The following is a 14439-nucleotide window of genomic DNA, read 5'->3' as shown; positions in this document are numbered from 1 at the left end:
CCACACTGTGCTCCTAGATTGGGGGTGCCTTGAAACAAACAGTTGTGGCAGGACCCCAAGGCATCCTCAACTAGGAGAGGGCTGCAGAGCACCCCCGTGCTCTGATCCCTGGTGCCTTAGAAATGCTTTGGTCAAGGCAATGTCACCCCTTGAAGGTAGATTTTGGTGGAACATTATCAGCCATAACAATGGAGCTCCATCATTATAGTCATGATGACATTAGAATATTTTAAATGTTAAATTAATTTTTATTAAAGTTTAATTATTACAGAAAAAAATAATAGAAGTTACCACAAGGAGAGTAGAAAGAAAGAAAAAAGAAAAGAAAGAAAAATACACAGGAAAAAACACTAAAACACAACTAAAGTATCCCTCTCACCACCCTCCCCAATCAACTTCTTGAATGTTAAATTATAAGTATATTATCAATCAGCTCTGATGACTATTGTTTCCTTTAATTGTTTGATTCATGTTATAATTTTAGTGGTTTTATTGTCCACTCAGTATTAAATTTGCTTTCAATCTGTTTTTAATTCATTTTAAATGTGTGGGGTTATAAAATAAATTATCATTAGCCACCTTGAGTGCTGTTTTGTTCACAGGAAGCTGGAGTGTAAATATAATTGATATTAGTCAATCAGTTTCTTAGAAATAGTCAAACACAGGAAAAAAGCAAGCAAAATAACTGCGCAATTTAATACATATTTGAAACAAGGGAACAATTTTCATGAGAAATTAGAAACCTCGACAAACACAAGTTGCTAAAAAGTAATCAAAGGCTACATCTGCACAACAGAATTAATGCAGTTGCATGTGTTGTGTGCTTTCAAGTTGTTTCCAACATATGGCAACCCTAAGGGAAGCTATCATGGGGTTTTCTTGGCAAGATTTGTTAAGAGGATATTTGTTATTGCCTTCCCTTGAGGATGAGAGCATGTGACTCATCCATGTAGGTTTCATGGCCAAGCAGGGGGTCGTACCCTGGTCTCCAGAGTCACAGTCCAATGCTCACTATGCCACGCTGGCTCTCCACTTAGTATAGTTGGAAATGACTTGAAGGAACACAACAAAGTCAACATTGGGTAGAATTTCCCCTTGCTACTTAAGCATGCATATGTTCCCTTACAGAAGTGGTTGGACATTTTATCTAGTGCAGAACCTGTGCATTCAGTTTTAGGTTGCAGAAGTGGAGTTATGTATGTTGTACCACTGCACATGCTTGCACACTGATTCTCATTAGGCTGTGAGATAGTCATTCACCAACATGAAAGTGTTGCAAAATGGTTGGGTGACTCCACGAGCATAAAGTTTTTCTCTACCTCCTCAATGTAAGATCTCAACCATCACCTAATATTGCCTGGAGCTGCAAAGCCATCACCTGTTTGAGCATCTTATCCTGTTTTAACAGTCTTCCAGATTTGTAGAGGTCTTTTTTGTTTTCAGAAGGAATATCAAAAATTATCTCCTTCACAGCTGTTAGAACTACTTCACCTTTTGCTAACTCCTGGAAAGAACTGATCTGTGTTCAGTTTCCATCAGAAAAGATCATAGACATACACATGGTTTCCCATCTTCCTCTATCTAACACTTGCTTTTAATGGTTCACAGTAGCACTAGGCTGTATGTTATTAGTAAGCCCATATCTTAACATAATATTGAACAACTTCCCTAACTACCTCTGCCTTGTAATTTTAATAATTGTTTTAATAATTGCTTAATAATTTAATTGTATTTTATTGTGGGTGGGAGGGTTAGGGAGGGTTTGGAATACAATGGTAGCAAGCGATTGTTGTATTTTAGAGATGCTTTTAGTGTTAGCCACTTCCATCTTCTGGAGAAGCGGGATACAAATTTGTTGTTGTTGTTTCATTCTTGAATTCTCATTAGATCTCCTGGAGGGCCAAGTGGAAGAATCACCCAAACAGCTGAAAGGCCTCCAGTAAAGGCACTTTAAGAGCATCCATGGCTTTCCCTGCTACTATGCTAGTAGGGCTGAATGGTTAGAGCTCTGCTAATGTCATATGTCCTACTCTGCATTCTCTAAGCAGAATCTGTTCCCCCAGATGCAGACAGCACTGTCCTGTCACCTGTGTTTCCAGAAGATTCAACTGACATTCTTAGCAGCCTTGGTACATGACATTGGTAATGTTAGCAATCAATTACCTTCTGGAACCACTCTTCAGAATATCTGAAGATGGGAATATATTTTTTCTTCTATCTCTAAAACCAACCAACCCCTTAAAAACTGAAAACATTGGCCCTCAAATGTTCCCCAATATCGCACTGGATGACCTGTAATATTCTACTCCTGGACCATTTCCTATTTTTTAAAATGTCATCTTTTGGGCCTAAATGTGGTAAAATTACTCCCTTATGATTATTGGAGCATTTTGAAGCAAAAATATTATTTTTGGATTAATATGACCAGGCAGGGGCAAAAAAACAGTCATGGAGTTGCATGTTCCTCACCCTCCAACATAGAACTTGGTCAAGTTTCTTGCTTGCATGACATTTTCCAGAATCTCCAAGCCAGCACACCTATTGTTCTGGCTCCTCAGCCTTGCTGCATGGTGTCATTCTTGTTGTGGTGGTGATCATATCTATTTATCTTGATTCCAATAATCGGAATGAAGGCAATTTACAAAATATTAAAACTAGCACAGATTAAAAACATATAGAAGCCCACGGTCAGAGAGATGGAAGTTTCCAATGTTCTGTATCTAGGTCAAAAATATAGGTACTTCACTTACGTGCACACACTCCTATTTCGTACCTAGGTCTGTCCCTGCTGTAGTCACAGTACAGCCCCCTGTGGACATCACAGATGTCAGCTTCAGTGCAGTTTTCCCTGATTTGCTTGGCACACATTTTACAGCATTCACAACCATCGGTGAGCAGGCTGATTCCAGCTGGGCACAGAGGGTCTGTCTTTGGGCACTCACATGGCCACTTACAGTACTGTGTTCGTGTGTAGGCTTCCGTCACAGAAGAGATTGAAGAGGGGGACATGGTGGTAGTCATGTTGGTGGCAGAATTCTGGGGAAAAGCCTTTAAATGATAAAGAAGAAAAAAACACATCAGAAGCCTTCAAAGATTGTTCAGACTATGCCATGTGGAACACATCCAACCCCACTGGAGTTTGGAAGCAAGGTGGGGTTGGGCCCGGTTACTGGTTGGAAGTCCATCAAGGAATATCAGGCATCTCCAGGCAGAGCTAGAAAAGAGTCCTGCCTGAAACATTGGAAGCACTGTCAATCAGGACCAGAGGCTGATTCAGTATAAAGCAGGTTCTTATGCTGTAGAAATAATTCAGTTTGACACCACTTTAAGTGCTATAGCTCCACCCTATGGAATCCTGGGATTTGTAGTTTTAGAAGGCCTTTAGCCTTTCCTGCAGAGTATGCTGGTGCCTCAGAAAAGTACAAATCCCAGGATTCTGTAGGATGGAGCCATGGTAGTTAAAACAATGTGAAGATGCATTAATTCTGCGGTGTGGCATCAGCCAGAGAAAGCTATTAGGCTAGCAGAGCCTTTCAGTGGTAATTAGATAGGAGAATCCCCAGAGCCATCAACCACAATATTTGCCCAAATTTTCATTCCTGCCAGAGCAAAAAGTGAAACTATGTAAATTACCAATATTCAGTAAAAAGAGCTGACCACAGTACAGAGTTATCAGGACTGAAGATATTTTTCCCCCAGTTAAACTATGTATTTAGAGCCCAAACAATTCACCTATTACAAAAGTCTTCATTCCGTTTGTCAGCAATTCAAATCATGCTGTCTTCCTGGGTCTTACTCCTCATCCTGCCCCCCCCCCCCCATACTGAGGTACAGCTTTCCACAAGGAAAACCTTGTATTTGCAGCACATACTTCCTTCTCCACAAATCTGCTCATCAGCCCAAGCCACTTCTGATGTATCATTTTTTTTCTTTTCCCAGCTTCACCAATAGGATAGTGCAGGGGTAGGCAACCTTTTTGAGCCAGGGGCCGGGTTGCTGTCCCTCAGACAACTGGGGGGCCGAAGCCAAAAAATAAATAATTAAATAATTTTAAAAAGAATAAGTAAATAAATAAACCGGGACAAATGTAGGACAAAATTTTCAAATGGAGGACACTTTTTTAAATAAAAAATGGAGGACACGCAAAAAAAATTGCTGATTTTTTAAAAAATGTTAAGATAAATGCATGTTTCTGAGGCTTCTATAGACAATTGCCCTACCATGCCCCTCGTGCGAGAGGCCAAAGGCCCCGGCGGCAATCAGCAGCAGGACTGGGCTGGGGCCGGTCACAAGGCCTCACCGGGCCGCATCCGGCCCGCGGGCCGCAGGTTGCCTACCCCTGGGATAGTGCAACGCCTCATTCTGCATTAACACACATATGCCCAAGCACAGCAATTAGCATGGCAGGACCATGTCTGGACCATGATCCTGACATCAGGTCACCCTTGTAACATCATGGGGCAGGTCATCCCTAGGTCTCACATTCTGGTCACAAAATCTCAGAGTCTGGGAAAATCTGCACTTGGCAACCTCAGGTGGTGGTATTCTCGTTCAGTTATCCCTTTCCCATTCCTGATCCTTTCTTAGCTGCACCGTGCCTCAGAGTACAGTGATATGGAAGAGAACAGGAAGGCAGGAAACCATTTAATGAATTCCTGGCTATGTTCTGATATCTGGTGCATGATAATGTAGGAATTCTCCAGGACATCTTAGGAGATCCCAGAGGATGTCTATTAATGTCATGCACTTTCTAATGGAACACCCCAGTGATGATCAACTTGTTTGGCTCTGCTTCAAAAACTGTGTTGGAGGGACAGAAAAAATTGTGAAGTTGAGCCAAGAGGGTAGGAGTAGCCTTTGACTCTTTCTCAAGGCTCAGGGAGGGGGTGAAAAAGGGGCTTCAAGAGGAGTCTCCTCAACAAAGGAGATTATCACATGGGGGATAAGATATGGGAGAAAAGTGCTATGGTCTCATCATGTTTGAGTGATCAGAGGAAGATTTTCACATGACATCATGCACATACCGTACTTGTCCCATCATCGAATTGTCATGCTAGTGCAATTTCTAATTTCAAATTAATTTGTTTATTCTGCCTACTTTATGTAACCACTTCCTCTACTAGAAAATTGCTGTCATTTGAACAGGTTTAATTTTTAAACTATATTGTATTTAATCTTGTTTCAAAGGGGGGGGGGGTCGATTTATGTATTGAAAGTATGTATTATTCCAACTTATTCTAGTCATGTAAGCTGCCTTGATTGATGCTGCAGAAAGGCTGGGTATAAGAATAAAGTTTATTTATTTTATTTATTAACTTCTCATTGATGCCAAAAAAAGTGTTAATGGATTGCCAATAGTGCTTCCTTAGTGCTATAGTGAATGTATGAAAAGCAATCATGTTTCTATAGCACCACTGATAATCCATCATTAAACCTTCCATAAATAAATTCAATCTCCCAGTCCCCCAGGGTGCCATTCAGCAGAATCACTTCCTGTGTCACTTGTGAGTCACAGGAGAGTCCCTTAGCAGTAAGAGATTACTCTTTTTTCTCTCTGATCACAACCCTTTCTTTCAATGTGCAGAATGTAAAAGCGCTATTTTACCATTCGTGAATTATTAATGCCCTGTTATTGCAATGCGTGTGAAAATAAGTGTTGCAATTTTGCCATTGTATCATTCTTGCTAAATAACGTTAGAATACTGTTATTAAAGTGTAAATAGCCCTTGTGTGATAATCTCGAGAGTTTCCATATGCTCAAGAATCCCCTTATTATTATTTTTTCTCTCTATTAGATCTTCAAATATTCTTTCCACTACTTGTTCAAGGCAACCATGACCTGAACTCTGTAGCAGTGACTCGGGGTCTGATTTCTCCTCTATATATATTAGACAGATGAGAAACATGGGGGAGAAATGGTACCCAAATATCTTCTGAAGAGTACTTTTGCCCAGAGGAACAAAGAAGTCAAGGTGGTTCACGAAGAGTTTGACTAAGAGTAAAGTCATTTGATTTGATCTGCATAATCCTGCACTCCGGGAATTCATCATCTTGCAGGCTGAAGGGTGGGAAATGCCACAATCACTTGCTATTGGATAAATTGTTCTAACCGCTTATGTCTCAGGTCACTGGCATCTTCACAAGGGATCAGTCCTTGACCTGACCAGTTCCAGCTGCTTATGCCTTTGAGTAGCTTACTCTTGACCCAGTGATCGGCTGATTTTCCAGAGGACTAATGTCTCATACCTCTTGAGAAGAAGCAAGATAGCTTCCCAAAACTAGGGATGGAAAGAGCATCCACTGTAATGGCTTCCCTGCCAAAAAAATGAGTTACCCAGAAAACTCAGTTGGGAAGAATAGAACAATGCTGACCCTTCTGTGCAAGTTGTTTTTATTGCCTAACGTTTGCACATCCAGAAGTATTTTGGAAAAATTATTCCTTCCATAAGTACTGTACATTTTGTATGAAAATAGTGTTATGCAAACACACACATTTTGCATGGCAAAAAAGCACTGTTCCCAAATAGTCATGTCTCTCTGTTTTATGAAAACATTCTGGTTTTGTACAGGAAAAAGTGCAATGTTGCAAAAAAAAAATGTGGATTTCTGGGAAGGAGCAGAGATTGCATGAAAGGGGGTTTCTTAACCAACAGTCAAATTTTTAATGTAAAAAAAAAAAAAAACCCCACTCCCAACAACATTGCTTCATTTAGTGTTCATTTTTGTTCAAAACCACCACCAAAACAAAAAAACCCTCTCATTTTGCATTTAAGAAAACCACATGACTTTCTGGAAAGCATTTTTCATTTTTAAAAAACCAGTTTACTTTACAGAAGCCTCTCTTGGGTATTGTATAAATTTTTTTGTACAGGATGTTTGTGCAAAACTCAGCACAAAATTAATATGCACATGGCTGTCTGGAAACAGCATGAGCATGAAAAATGTGTTTTTCTACAAAACATATTTTCACACACACACACTTTTGTATTTATGCTGAGAATACTTCAGGATGTGTAAATAGCAATACAGAACTATACAGAAATATGAGGTTTCTCCTCCTTTAGGAAGCTAAAAAGGCAGAAATTGTTCATTCTCTCATGCCATGACAACATAGCCAAAGATTTGCATCCCTACTTAAAACAATAGTTTCCTACTTTCTGTGAATTGCAGAGGTGGCCATGTTGTAGCCTGTGAGCCCCATGAGCCCTGTGGGCGTCATTTTTGTGGCGCATGAAGCACCCAAAGCCCTCCAACCTTCCAATTATTTTAAAAATAATAAACAGTGTGATTTTCAGGCCGCTTTCCCCAGCCATCCAGAACCCCACCCCCAAACCATGAAAATATGTGAAAACAGCTCTGTTCCATCCTCAAAAGCACACCAGAAACTCACTTGACCCATAAAAAGCTGCAATTTTCTTCTGCAGTCCCCCTCAAAATGGTGGCATGAAGCATCACTTCCAGTTGCCATTTTGAGAGGGACTGCAGAGAAAAAGAGAGGTATTTGAGCTAACTGTGAGGGGTGGTGACTTATGAGGAGAACTGGGGGGCCCTGACCGCTCATTCTGGTGTAGTGGGACCCCAGGACTTAGATGTTTAGAGATACAACTGTTTGACCAGAATCACAGGGTGAAGACTAGCCAATGTTCTTTTGGACAATGTTCAAGCAAATCCATCCATTCAGTAGTGCACCTTGCCTAATAGATGTTGTATTTATTTGGTTTCCTGAGATCCACAGTTACCATGGGTTTGTTTTCCCATTTCTTTTCTCTTGTTTCTCACCTTTCAAAGGTCTCAGCTTCAATGCCAAAATTATCATAAAAGCTTGAGTTTCAAGGAAGGAGAAGAGTTCATTGTTTTACTTTCAGACAGAATCTAAAAAAAAACCCTTCATCCTGGTTGCCTTAGAGGCAAAAGTTCCCAGCACCAGGGCAATGGAATCTCTCTCTTTCCTTTGTGGATGGCATTTAACACTGAGTTACAGTAGTTTGTACATTCTCCCAGAGCTTTGCATTCAGTGCTTTGAAGGCCACTAAGTGAAGCCAAGGTCATTGGAGATTACAGTGCCATTCATTTCCATTCTTTCTGATCACCCAAGGCTACTATTAGGTTGTAGTTCCTTCTTGCTTTTATTTAAGGAAAAGTATTTGCAAGAAACTCAGGTGATCTGAGGATAGGAGTGTGAACTACTGCAAAGTCTGTGTTTGCAGACAAGCTCCCTTCCTTACTTTCCTCTGTCCATGTAAAGTTTTATTGTTTTGTTCTGTCTTAAAATGGAATTAAATACATAGTTTTCTTTGGTTGCTTTTTCCCAGTTGAAAAGACAAGGTCGTTGATGATTGGGATTCATGGAGGTCTCTCAATCATAAGATCATCATAGGTCAAAGCTGACATGATGTCAAATAACACCAGACATAAACTTGTAACCACACATATTTTAAGGTAGATGGCAGGATTCCCTACTGACCACTTGGAAGCCCCAAGCTTCCTATGTAGTCAGTGGGAAAAGGAACTAAGGCGGGATACATACCGCCATTTAGTACGTATAGGATACGTACTAGGGTTAGGAAGGGGCGGTGCTTCCGCACCCCCCTAACCCTAGTACGTATTCAATATGTACAAGATGGCGGTGCCCCTTCTACATGGGCACCGCCATCTTGACGTATCGGACGCTGAGCGTCCGTACGCGTCGCGGGCGTTGTGACGTAGCGAGTGCGCCCCTGGCATCTCGCTACGTCGCAAACGCAACTCAAGAAGAAGCTCCATTTTGGAGCTTCTTTTTCAGTCTGCACGGGAGCCGTGCCGTGTGGAGGCTCCGGCTCCCCCGCAGACTAACCGGCGGCGGCGGCAGACCGCCGCAAAGCGGCGGTTTGTATCCCGCCTAAATGTACTATAGCCAGTAAGATGGTCAATATCATGTATTTGAAAACATCCTAGTTTGATTCAAATGGTCACTCAAACAGTGGTTTCTATGACTCAGGGCAAGCCATGGTGAGTCTCAGGATCCTCTTTTAATGGTGGGGGTGGAAATCACAATTTTGCATTACATCCAAACTCAGAGAACAAATTTATAACCAAAATTATAAATAAGGCAAGAGTGTATGAGCTCCTGCATGATAGTGGGTTGGACTGGATGGCTCTTGTGGTCTCTTCCAACTCTACGATTCTATGACCTATGGGTCAAACTATAGTTTGAGCATGATTTGTTATAACTAATTTTGATTGGAACCAATTGTGATCCAAGTTTGTATATAACATGGAACTGCAGTTTGCTCAAGAGTGAAAATAGAAGCCTTTGCCTGTATCTCCTCTCAAGAAAAGAAGAAGGAAAATGAATTTTGGAGAAAAAAAAAAAAAAAGCAGGCTTGCTTATATCCTCCCTGAGGCAGGTGTTGAGGCAAGGGAGGAAGCTTTATGGTTCATTCCCAATAACCTACACAAAAGTTATGGGGCAGAAATGGAGAATCTGTGGCCATTCAGATGTTGCTGAAGTCTCTCAGCCCCAACCAGCATGGCCAATGATAAAAAAAAAATGGCAAGTGCTGTACATCAGTCACATAGGAGACTATCAGAATTGAAATTTTGTGGGAATGATGTTCAGGACAGCCCTATGCATGCCAACACACACTCAATTTGTGTGCTGAATTTGAATAGACTAGACTGCCAAAGAATTGATAGTAAGATCAATTGATAGCTGTTACTGAAGGATAATCATTCCATCAGACTGCAGAGTACAAGACAGAAGGAAAGCAAAATATTACTGCTCTTTAAGCAACAACCACTTTTTTGAGGCTACCTGAATAGTTTGCAGCTCATCCTTTCTTTTTGTGAGTCATGTTTTCCCATTTCCAGGCCTTACAGTATGGACACATGAATTTATCCATTTGCTTCCCCCCATTTTAAAATTCTTTTCCATCTATTTTCACTCCAGTTAGTAAATAAACATATAGTTTTACAAAACGCTTATCAAAAAATGGACCAAAAATAATTTTCACCTTTTCCATACCTGAGGGCAAGGATTTTCTCCATATTTATCACTGCAAAATTGCTCTTGGGAGCCCTTATTGATAAAAACCAGGGGGGAAATGCTTTAGATAAAAATGTTTTCCATAGAAAATAGTAAAATAATAAACCCATCTTCAGCAGCAAGCTTCTTTTCTCAACAGCTTTCCCTTTTCTCATGGCTCCACCTAGTGGTACATTTCCCCCCTACTAAACTGTCAGTTCCCATTCACACAGTCCATCTAAGCAGACTTCTTTCCGCATTCAAGGAAATCAAGATTGTAACCTAACAGATAGCAAAACATAACACAATTGAAGTGTTGCAGCCCTCTTTGAGCCTCAGAGGTTAGCAATGGCAAACCTCCTAGCAATAGCAAACCATGATAGCCCTGTTTAAATATTTGAAGGGATGTCATATTGAGGAGGGAGCATGCTTGTTTTCTGCTGCTCCAAGGAACAGGACCTGGAGCGATGGACAAGCTACAGGAAAAGAGATTCCACCTCAACATTAGGAGGAACATCCTGACAGTAAGGGCTGCTCGACAGTAGAACACACTTCTTTGGAGGTCTTTAAACAGAGGCTGGATGGCCATCTGTTGGGGATGCTTTGAATGAGGGTTCCTGCATGGCAGGGGGTTGGACTGGATGGCCCTTGTGGTCTCTTCCAACTCTATGATTCTATGATTCTTCTCTGAACAAATCTTGCCAAGGAAACTCCATTATAGGTTCGCCTCAGGGTCGCCATAAGTCAGAAATGACTTGAAGGCACACAACAACAATATCAACAAGCACCAAAAAACAAACTGAAACATTAAGTAAGAGCCCTGGTGGCACAGTGGTTAAATGCCTGTACTGTAGCCACTCACAAACCACAAGGTTGTGAGTTCAATACCAACCAGGGGCTCGGGCTCAGCTCAGGCTTGCATCCTTCCAAGGTCGCTAAAATGAGTACCCAGCTTGTTGGAGGCAATTGGCTTACACATTGTAAAGTGCACAGGGTGTGCTTAAGTGCACTGATATGTGGTATAGAAATGTACTTGCTATTGATATTGCTATATACTCTCCAAGTTAAAATTAGGATTAAAAATTACAGTACTGCATGCATAAGTCAGAATAATTCCATATGGCCATTCATAGACCCCTGGATGTATCCTAGAGCCATTGCGAACACCTCACTACCATCACCACTATTCTGTGTCTGGTAAAGAGCTGTAGGAGATTAGAGAAACATTTGGCTACATCCCCATAGTCAGATGCAAAATGATTACATGCTCCACAGAAGTCTTAGTGGATGATGTAATCATTTTGCATCTGGCAACAAGGACATAGCCAGATGTTTATTTGATTTTCCCCAGCTCTCTATCAGGAATGGAATGACTGGGGGTGGGCAAGCAACAGCCTCTCTATGGTAGATCTGTGCAGAGGGAAGAAAGGAATATCATCTTCTGCATCAACCCCAAAACAGACATACACAGGCATAAAGTTGATTTATGCCTGCATGTGCCACTAATCAAGAGTCCAGTTATTGCATCCAGAGAGAAAATGAAAATTGCACAAAAAGATATCAACTCTGAGTCTGCTATAGCTTTTGGGCACCTTCAGATGTTTTCATTAAACCATCTCTCAGCCAAGTGGGAGGTGTCATCCAAAACATTTGAAAGGCACCAGATTGGGGGAAAGGTGGTTTTCTTGATTCACTCCTTCCACAAGGCCTACCTCAAGGGAACATATTCTGCTGAGAAGCTTATCTGTGCTTGTATGTGGACAAGCTCTAAACCCTGTTACAAAAAGCAACAGCATTTGGATCTTTGGGAATTAGAAAAAAAAGATAAGTTAGTGTGTGTGTGTAGACTTGTATAACATGGTGCATGAGGTGGAGAATATACAATTATAATTATTATTTGACTACAACATATTAGAACATACAAAGAGTTAGTCAATGAAGCTGAATGATTGAAACCTAAATCATGGAAAGGCCTTCCTATAGAACATAGGAAAACTCTGGAATTTGCTTCCAAAAATATAACACAAGTCCCCATCGAAGGTAGCTTCTGGTGAAGATGAAACAAATCAATCAAGGATCAGTGGTTTCTTATTGTCAATCATGACTAGAGCAGAGCCATTGAATCAATAAGTTTTAACTATGTGTTGTTTTATTTGATTCAATAGGTCAATACTGGCTGACATTGACCAAAAAGGATTCCAGCCACAGTCTCCAGTATCAGAGACAGAAGCACCAATTGTTGGGGAATACAAATGTCAGACTATTATAGCATTCACATCCTGCTCCTGGGCATTAGAAATCTTATCAAAAGAATGACATTTTAAATGATGTGGCATGATGACAAGCCACCTTTAAATATATGAAGAACTTTCATGTGGCAAATGAAGTGAGCATGTTTTCTGGGGCTCCAGAGTACTGGAACTGAACTAACAGACTCATATGTAGAGATATCTTGTAGCACCTTTGTGACTAACTGAAAGAAATTGGCAACACGAGCTTTCATAGACTTCAGATGCTTTTGCTCATAGACTCATAGTACAAGAAAAAACATTCCAACCAGTGGCATCACTAGGCTTTGTGTGAGCCCAGTGAGGCTCATTGTGTCACCCTCATGGTTATACATCTTGCCAGCCAGAAGGGAGGCAGTTGTTATGGGAACTGGGAAAATAACACGCATGTGTGTGATGCCTTGCAACCCCCACCAATGCTCAGCTTTTCCATGCACAAGATGCTCCCCCCTGCAAAAAGTTAAAAAAAATATCCCTTCCCTCAAATTCCTGGGTTGTTGAGTTGTCATTACTTACTAAGTGGCATCCATGGGAATACAAGGCTGGTTTGGCCAGGGCAAGAAAGGCAGGTGTGGCAGATTCTCCTCCTCTTCTTTTTCCTCTTTCTCCTCTTCCTAAGCAAGAACAGCTGGGAGCCACTAGGACAAAACCAGTGGAGGCCAACACAGAGCTGCCTCAGCCCTTGCCTGTGTGTGTGCGCACACACACACAAAAAAACATGTATATACACAATATGATATATATTACTAAAATAAACTGAAAAACTTGATGCAGTTTGTGGATTGTCCAAAAGGGACGCTTAGACTGAATTTTTATTTTTAACTGAGATGCAAGACTGATTTCCAGTTGCATCATGTAATGTCTGCAGGAAGTATGTGGATGAGACATTTTTGGGCTGCAGATTCCCATATATATCAAATTAAAATGAGAAATAAAGGACCACATACATTCCTTTCGGTCCCACATACATTCCTCTTGGCCTCAAAGTTGCTTGGATTGGCATCAGCCCTTCGAGCTTCAACATTCTTGGACATTTTCCCAGAAGAGGCACTAAAGGTTTTTTTCTCCCTCCTGTTTGGTCAGGCAAAAAGAATTCACTATTACAAAATAAAGAGGGAGAATTACTGCTCCCACTTGAACCTTCTTCACCAGCTGGGTTTGTTTAAACGTGTGAATTCTACTGGGTTAATACTTTGAAATGCAACTACAGTCGGCCCTCCTTATACACAGATTTTTTTATACACAGATTCAAGCATCCACAATTTGAAAATGTTCAAAAAAAGTATAAATTTCTAATATCAAACCTTGATTTTCCATTTTTTATAAGGGACACCATTTTTCTATGTCATTATATTTAATGGGACGTGAGCATACACAGATTTTGTTACCCACAGGGGATCTTGGAACCAAACCCCAGCATATAACAAGTGTCCTCTGTATAATGGCCTGACTCTTATTGTTAGTCTCACGCAGAGTAGACCTGTTGAATCAATGGGATTTACCTGTGTACGCCAAGGTACTCCAAGAGGACGATGTGAAGGACAATGTGGAGGAGGAGGAAGAGGGTTAGGAGGAGGAGGAAGAAGAGGGTGAGGAGGAGGAAGAAGAGTAAGAGGAGGAGGACAAAGATGACAACAAGGACTGAGAGGAAGAGGAGGAGGAGGAAAGCAGCAGTGGTGCCAGCTGCAACAGCACCAAATGGGACTTTATTGGGGACAACGGGTCCTCTGGGAGGAATTTGCTGCAGCCTCAAAGATCTAGGCTTTCGGCTACCTCCCAGAGGGCGTTTTCTGTTGTCGCCCCCAGATTATGGAACAACCTGCCGCATGAGATCCGTCAACTGACATCTTTAGACAGCTTTAAAAAGGTTGTCAAGACGGATCTCTTCCGGCAGGCCTTTCCCGGATAGATAATCCTACCCTCAGGAACCCTCTTCTCATGAGAGTCCCTAAGGCCCTCTCTGGAAATTTGAGTGGATTGCTGCCACAGTTTGCTGTTTTGTTTTTGTCTGTTTTGTAATGGTGTGTATTTGTTATGTTGTTTTAATTTGTTGGTTTTAATTATAATTGATTTAATAACTTTTTAAGGGGGGGAGGGAAGTAGATTTTGATATATATTGTATTGTATTTTATTATTGTTAGCCGCCCC

At 41.1% G+C, this 14439-nt stretch overlaps 1 protein-coding gene across 2 annotated transcripts in view; it reads right to left on the bottom strand.

Moving 5' to 3' along the window:
• The window catches only part of CCN4 (cellular communication network factor 4), a 39282-nt gene that overhangs the window by 8351 nt on the left and 16492 nt on the right, over window positions 1–14439 (bottom strand). The window contains exon 2 of one of the 2 annotated variants that reach the window (XM_089518957.1): window positions 2751–3048. In XM_089518957.1, coding sequence (XP_089375083.1) covers window positions 2751–3048 — 298 coding nt within the window. Of the gene's footprint in view, window positions 1–2750; window positions 3049–14439 lie in introns of those variants that run through there. The other variant, XM_089518958.1, reaches the window with a different exon arrangement.

Source organism: Sceloporus occidentalis, unplaced genomic scaffold (genome assembly GCF_023333645.1).
Source record: "Sceloporus occidentalis isolate IW3139 unplaced genomic scaffold, rSceOcc1.0.p SCAF_3, whole genome shotgun sequence".
In the NCBI taxonomy this organism is placed as follows: domain Eukaryota; kingdom Metazoa; phylum Chordata; class Lepidosauria; order Squamata; family Phrynosomatidae; genus Sceloporus; species Sceloporus occidentalis.
The sequence above is the reverse complement of the archived record's forward strand: the minus strand, read 5'-3'. Positions and strand labels throughout refer to the sequence as shown.